The sequence below is a fragment of the Panulirus ornatus genome, chromosome 19 (assembly GCF_036320965.1).
Source record: "Panulirus ornatus isolate Po-2019 chromosome 19, ASM3632096v1, whole genome shotgun sequence".
Taxonomy (NCBI): domain Eukaryota; kingdom Metazoa; phylum Arthropoda; class Malacostraca; order Decapoda; family Palinuridae; genus Panulirus; species Panulirus ornatus.
Window position 1 is genome coordinate 36,639,271 of NC_092242.1, and position 7,619 is coordinate 36,646,889.

Below are 7,619 nucleotides of genomic sequence, written 5' to 3' on the forward strand. Positions count from 1 at the left end.
CAGGGATAATATCCATATATATATACATATACACATACACACACATACACATACATACGCACATATACACACACACACACATACATATATATACATATGAAAAATGTAAGAAACAATTTAGAAAACTGAAACTTCTAGCTTCAAATGAATGAAAAAAAATGAATGTCACATAATGGTTCAACCTCTGGCTATGGAAAAAAGGAAATGTATAATTTATTTACACAAACGTCAATAGCAGTTCTCATCAATTTAACCACTGTATCAATAAGCTTCAATATCTAAGCTACATTTTTTCTCCAATTTCACTATTTTCCTTCACATTTTCAATTGTGTCTGAAGGTTCTACTTCAAGAGTGATTGTTTTTCCAGTAAGGGTCTTCACATCTTGGTTACATCCACACACATTTAGGCACCCCACTCTGAGCCCTCGAGGAGGATGCTTCTATTATCAACTAAGTTCTGTCGAGTCGGCAGTGGTCACGTGTGTTTCTTGCTGCTGCTGCTGCTGCTCCATATCATGCACTTGGAGGATGTTAGATTCTAAGGACGACGAAAATCCTCCTTCAAAACATCTTGATTAGGCAAAGCGCAGCGACCACCTAATTAGAGCGTAGCCTATTGCAGCAGCCAGTGCTGATTCAGTGATGGCTAGCAGCACCAAGAACACTCCCAAACCAATGTAGCCTTGAGTGAATGCCTCATTCACTGACACCCAGCCGCAACTCCCCATTGGAATCCCAATGGCACAAATTATGCAGTTTGTCCATCCTTATTTTTTTCTTTTTCTTATTTTTGGCATTAAGAGTGGCTGGGTCAATTCCTTGAGCTATGGCCAACTGTTTCTTAAGATCCAAAAGTATGGCAACTTCAGCCCCTATTTCATCCTTTGATGCTTCACCACTGGCTTTCATAGTTCGTACTTTATCACCTTTTTCTGTTATGAGGGTATCCAGATGGGCAATAACTGCAGGGCTGACAGGCTTTTTCTCTGAAGATGTTTGGCCACCAAAGTCCTTACTAAGTTTCTGGACTACTTCATCATCAATTTGGGTGATGAGGGGTTTTGGTTCTTGGATGAAATGACCAGCAGGAAGGAACTGCATAAACAGATGTGGAAGACGACGTAACTGTGGGGGATTATTCAGGAAGGCCTTAATATTTTCTGCTGTCTCTGGCATATATGGATCTAAAATTATAGACACTAAGGCCACAATATTCACAGCTACAGCAATCACTGTGGCTCCATGCTCCTTTTCCTCAGTTGAACGGTCTTGCTTGATAAGTTTGTAGGGTTCATTTTCCTGAATATATTGGTTACCAATCATTGTTATGGCAAGGATAGATCTTAAGCCATCACGTTGATGGTTGTTTGCCAGAGATGTTATATAGTTCTGCAACTCCTGATTAACTGCTGCCATAGCACGATAATCAGATTCACTAGGTTTAGATGAAGGAACAGATGACTTAAAGAACTTAAACTGAAACAGGAGTTGTGGGAGTATGTGATAGAGTGTAAGAAAGTAAATTCTCGATTAATATGGGTAAAACTGAAAGTTGATGGAGAGAGGTGGGTGATTATTGGTGCATATGCACCTGGGCATGAGAAAAAAGATCAAGAGAGGCAAGTGTTTTGGGAGCAGCTGAATGAGTGTGTTAGTGGTTTTGATGCACGAGACCGGGTTATAGTGATGGGTGATTTGAATGCAAAGGTGAGTAATATGGCAGTTGAGGGAATAATTGGTATACATGGGGTGTTCAGTGTTGTAAATGGAAATGGTGAAGAGCTTGTAGATTTATGTGCTGAAAAAGGACTGATGATTGGGAATACCTGGTTTAAAAAGCGAGATATACATAAGTATACTTATGTAAGTAGGAGAGATGGCCAGAGAGCGTTATTGGATTACGTGTTAATTGACAGGCGTGCGAAAGTGAGACTTTTGGATGTTAATGTGCTGAGAGGTGCAACTGGAGGGATGTCTGATCATTATCTTGTGGAGGCTAAGGTGAAGATTTGCATGGGTTTTCAGAAAAGAAGAGTGAATGTTGGGGTGAAGAGGGTGGTGAGAGTAAGTGAGCTAGAGAAGGAGACCTGTGTGAGGAAGTACCAGGAGAGACTGAGTACAGAATGGAAAAAGGTGAGAACAATGGAAGTAAGGGGAGTGGGGGAGGAATGGGATGTATTTAGGGAATCAGTGATGGATTGCGCAAAAGATGCTTGTGGCATGAGAAGAGTGGGAGGTGGGTTGATTAGAAAGGGTAGTGAGTGGTGGGATGAAGAAGTAAGAGTATTAGTGAAAGAGAAGAGAGAGGCATTTGGACGATTTTTGCAGGGAAAAAATGCAATTGAGTGGGAGATGTATAAAAGAAAGAGACAGGAGGTCAAGAGAAAGGTGCAAGAGGTGAAAAAAAGGGCAAATGAGAGTTGGGGTGAGAGAGTATCATTAAATTTTAGGGAGAACAAGAAGATGTTCTGGAAGGAGGTAAATAAAGTGCGTAAGACAAGGGAGCAAATGGGAACTTCAGTGAAGGGCGCAAATGGGGAGGTGATAACAAGTAGTGGTGATGTGAGAAGGAGATGGAGTGAGTATTTTGAAGGTTTGTTGAATGTGTTTGATGATAGAGTGGCAGATATAGGGTGTTTTGGTCGAGGTGGTGTGCAAAGTGAGAGGGTTAGGGAAAATGATTTGGTAAACAGAGAAGAGGTAGTGAAAGCTTTGCGGAAGATGCAAGCCGGCAATGCAGCAGGTTTGGATGGTATTGCAGTGGAATTTATTAAAAAAGGGGGTGACTGTATTGTTGACTGGTTGGTAAGGTAATTTAATATATGTATGACTCATGGTGAGGTGCCTGAGGATTGGCGGAATGCGTGCATAGTGCCATTGTACAAAGGCAAAGGGGATAAGAGTGAGTGCTCAAATTACAGAGGTATAAGTTTGTTGAGTATCCCTGGTAAATTATATGGGAGGGTATTGATTGAGAGGGTGAAGGCATGTACAGAGCATCAGATTGGGGAAGAGCAGTGTGGTTTCAGAAGTGGTAGAGGATGTGTGGATCAGGTGTTTGCTTTGAAGAATGTATGTGAGAAATACTTAGAAAAGCAAATGGATTTGTATGTAGCATTTATGGATCTGGAGAAGGCATATGATAGAGTTGATAGAGATGCTCTGTGGAAGGTATTAAGAATATATGGTGTGGGAGGAAAGTTGTTAGAAGCAGTGAAAAGTTTTTATCGAGGATGTAAGGCATGTGTGCTTGTAGGAAGAGAGGAAAGTGATTGGTTCTCAGTGAATGTAGGTTTGCGGCAGGGGTGTGTGATGTCTCCATGGTTGTTTAATTTGTTTATGGATGGGGTTGTTAGGGAGGTAAATGCAAGAGTTTTGGAAAGAGGGGCAAGTATGAAGTCTGTTGGGGATGAAAGAGCTTGGGAAGTGAGTCAGTTGTTGTTCGCTGATGATACAGCGCTGGTGGCTGATTCATGTGAGAAACTGCAGAAGCTGGTGACTGAGTTTGGTAAAGTGTGTGGAAGAAGAAAGTTAAGAGTAAATGTGAATAAGAGCAAGGTTATTAGGTAGAGTAGGGTTGAGGGTCAAGTCAATTGGGAGGTGAGTTTGAATGGAGCAAAACTGGAGGAAGTGAAGTGTTTTAGATATCTGGGAGTGGATCTGGCAGCGGATGGAACCATGGAAGCGGAAGTGGATCATAGGGTGGGGGAGGGGGCGAAAATTCTGGGGGCCTTGAAGAATGTGTGGAAGTCGAGAACATTATCTCGGAAAGCAAAAATGGGTATGTTTGAAGGAATAGTGGTTCCAACAATGTTGTATGGTTGCGAGGCGTGGGCTATGGATAGAGTTGTGCGCAGGAGGATGGATGTGCTGGAAATGAGATGTTTGAGGACAATGTGTGGTGTGAGGTGGTTTGATCGAGTGAGTAACGTAAGGGTAAGAGAGATGTGTGGAAATAGAAAGAGCGTGGTTGAGAGAGCAGAAGAGGGTGTTTTGAAGTGGTTTGGGCACATGGAGAGGATGAGTGAGGAAATATTGACCAAGAGGATATATGTGTCGGAGGTGGAGGGAACAAGGAGAAGAGGGAGACCAAATTGGAGGTGGAAAGATGGAGTGAAAAAGATTTTTTGTGATCGGGGCCTGAACATGCAGGAGGGTGAAGGGAGGGCAAGGAATAGAGTGAATTGGAGCGATGTGGTATACCGGGGTTGACGTGCTGTCAGTGGATTGAATCAAGGCATGTGAAGCGTCTGGGGTAAGCCATGGAAAGATGTGTAGGTATGTATATTTGCGTGTGTGGACGTATGTATATACATGTGTATCGGGGGGTTTGGGCCATTTCTTTCGTCTGTTTCCTTGCGCTACCTCGCAAACGCGGGAGACAGCGACAAAGTATAACAAAAAAAAATGTAAATATATATTTATATATATTTATATATATATATATATATATATATATATATATATATATATATATATATATATATATATATATATATATATATATATATATATATATATATATATATATATATATATATATATATATATATATATATGCGTAAGACAAGTGAGCAAATGGGAACTTCAGTGAAGGGCGCAAATGGGGAGGTGATAACAAGTAGTGGTGATGTGAGAAGGAGATGGAGTGAGTATTTTGAAGGTTTGTTGAATGTGTTTGATGATAGAATGGCAGATATAGGGTGTTTTGGTCGAGGTGGTGTGCAAAGTTCGAGGGTTAGGGAAAATGAGTTGGTAAACGGAGAAGAGGTAGTAAAAGCTTTGCGGAAGATGAAAGCCGGCAAGGCAGCATGTTTGGATGGTATTGCAGTGGAATTTATTAAAAAAGGGGGTGACTGTATTGTTGACTGGTTGGTAAGGTTATTTAATGTATGTATGACTCATGGTGAGGTGCCTGAGGATTGGCGGAATGCGTGCATAGTGCCATTGTACAAAGGCAAAGGGGATAAGAGTGAGTGCTCAAATTACAGAGGTATAAGTTTGTTGAGTATTCCTGGCAAATTATATGGGAGGGTATTGATTAAAGGGGGGAAGGCATGTACAGAGCATCAATTGGGAAGAGCAGTTTTGGGTTTTCCCCAGAAGGGGTAGAGATGTTTTGGATCAGGGTTGTTTAAGGTGTTGGTTTGGAAATGGATTGAAAGAGAATTTATTTATATTAGATTGGGTTTTTTTGGGTTTGTTTTGGGTGGGAGGGTTTGTTGATGTTTTTTTGTGGATGTGTTGTGTTTGGAAAAGTTTGGTTTGTAATTTTGTAGTTTTTGGGGGGGTGTGGTTTGTTTGGGGTTTTTTAATTTTTTGGTGGGTTTGGGGGTGGGGGTTTTATGGGGGTTTAAGTTTGGGAGAAGGGGGGTGGGGGGGTTTTTCCCTAATGAAGGGTTGTTTTACGGCAGGGGTGGGGTGGAATTTTTGGTAAAGAATGTAAATGGAAAAAGAGCAAGAAAATTTTGGGTTAGGGTTCCCAAATTTAAATTTGGGGGGTGAGTTTGAGTGGAGAAAAACTGGAGGAAGTGAAGTGTTTTAGATATCTGGGAGTGGATCTGGCAGCGGATGGAACCATGGAAGCGGAAGTGGATCATGGGGTGGGGGAGGGGGCGAAAATTCTGGGAGCCTTGAAGAATGTGTGGAAGTCGAGAACATTATCTCGGAAAGCAAAAATGGGTATGTTTGAAGGAATAGTGGTTCCAACAATGTTGTATGGTTGCGAGGCGTGGACTATGGATAGAGTTGTGCGCAGGAGGATGGATGTGTTGGAAATGAGATGTTTGAGGACAATGTGTGGTGTGAGGTGGTTTGATCGAGTAAGTAACATAAGGGTAAGAGAGATGTGTGGAAATAAAAAGAGCGTGGTTGAGAGAGCAGAAGAGGTTGTTTCGAAATGGTTTGGTCACATGGAGAGAATGAGTGAGCAAAGATTGACCAAGAGGATATATGTGTTGGAGGTGGAGGGAACGAGGAGAAGAGGGAGACCAAATTGGAGGTGGAAAGATGGAGTGAAAAAGATTTTGTGTGATCGGGGCCTGAACATGCAGGAGGGTGAAAGGAGGGCAAAGAATAGAGTGAATTGGAGCGATGTGGTATACCGGGGTTGACGTGCTTTCAGTGGATTGAATCAAGGCATGTGTATGGGGGTGGGTTGGTCTTTTCTTTCGTCTGTTTCCTTGCGCTACCTCGCAAACGCGGGAGACAGCGGAAAAAAAAAATATATATATATATATATATATATATATATATATATATATATATATATATATATCAATAAAGTGTATATGAACGCGCACCTTCATAGAATATACAAAGCTCCAACAGCCAGGATCGAACCTGGGACCCCTTGTGCAAGAGGCAGGCCTGTCTCTTGCACAAGGGGTCCCAAGTTCGATCCTGGCTCTTGGAGCTTTGTATGTTCTATGAAGGTGCGCATTCATATAAACTTTATTCGTATTCATATAACTCCGCGTTGTACAGTCAGGTTCGGTAAAACGCTATAAGCTGGCTATGTGTTCTGTTCGGAAACAACCGATAGACCCCGTTGCTCACCATTGTGAGACGAAGGGTATTCGAGTACTTAGTATTTCGAATAGTTGTTTCCTATTATACCGTGCCTTAGCCTAGCGGTTAGCATGCCTGCCTCTTGCACAAGGGGTCTCAGGTTCGATCCTGGCTGTTGAAGCTTTGTATGTTCTATGAAGGTGCGCGTTCATATACACTTTATTCGTATTCATATAACTCCGCGTTGTACAGTCAGGTTCGGTAAAACGCTATCAGCTGACTATGTGTTCTGTTCGGAAACAACCGATAGACCCCGTTGCTCACCATTGTGAGACGAAGGGTATTCGAGTACTTAGTATTTAGAATAGTTGTTTCCTATTATACAATGCCTTAGCCTAGCGGTTAGCATGCCTGCCTCTTGCACAAGGGGTCCCAGGTTCGATCCTGGCTGTTGGAGCTTTGTATGTTCTATGAAGGTGCGCGTTCATATACACTTTATTCGTATTCATATAACTCCGCGTTGTACAGTCAGGTTCGGTAAAACGCTATCAGCTGGCTATGTGTTCTGTTCGAAAAACAACAGATAGACCCCGTTGCTCACCATTGTGAGACGAAGGGTATTTGAGTACTTAGTATTTCGAATAGTTGTTTCCTATTATACAGTCCCTTAGCCTAGCGGTTAGCATGCCTGCCTCTTGCACAAGGGGTCCCAGGTTCGATCCTGGCTGTTGAAGCTTTTTATGATATATATATATATATATATATATATATATATATATATATATATATATATATATATATATATATATATATATATATATATATATATATATATATCTTTTTTTTTCTTTCAAACTATTCGCCATTTCCCACATTAGCGAGGTAGCGTTAAGAACAGAGGACTGGGCCTTTGAGGGAATACCCTCACCTGGCCCAATTCTCTGTTCCTTCTTTTGGAAAATTAAAAAAAAAAAAAAAAACGAGAGGGGAGGATTTCCAGCCCCCCCGCTCCCTCCCCTTTTAGTCGCCTTCTACGACACGCAGGGAATACGTGGGAAGTACTCTTAATCCCCTATCCCCAGGGATATATATATATATATATATATA

The 7,619-nt window shown here is 41.7% G+C and overlaps 1 protein-coding gene across 1 annotated transcript; it reads right to left on the reverse strand.

Moving 5' to 3' along the window:
• Nucleotides 1-698: 698 nt before the first annotated feature.
• LOC139755688 (methionine--tRNA ligase, cytoplasmic-like) lies at nucleotides 699-1,418 on the reverse strand. The gene has a single exon (XM_071674336.1). It carries the CDS (start codon nucleotides 1,416-1,418, stop codon nucleotides 699-701), a length of 720 nt encoding a protein of 239 aa, XP_071530437.1.
• Between the last annotated feature and the right edge of the window lie 6,201 nt (nucleotides 1,419-7,619).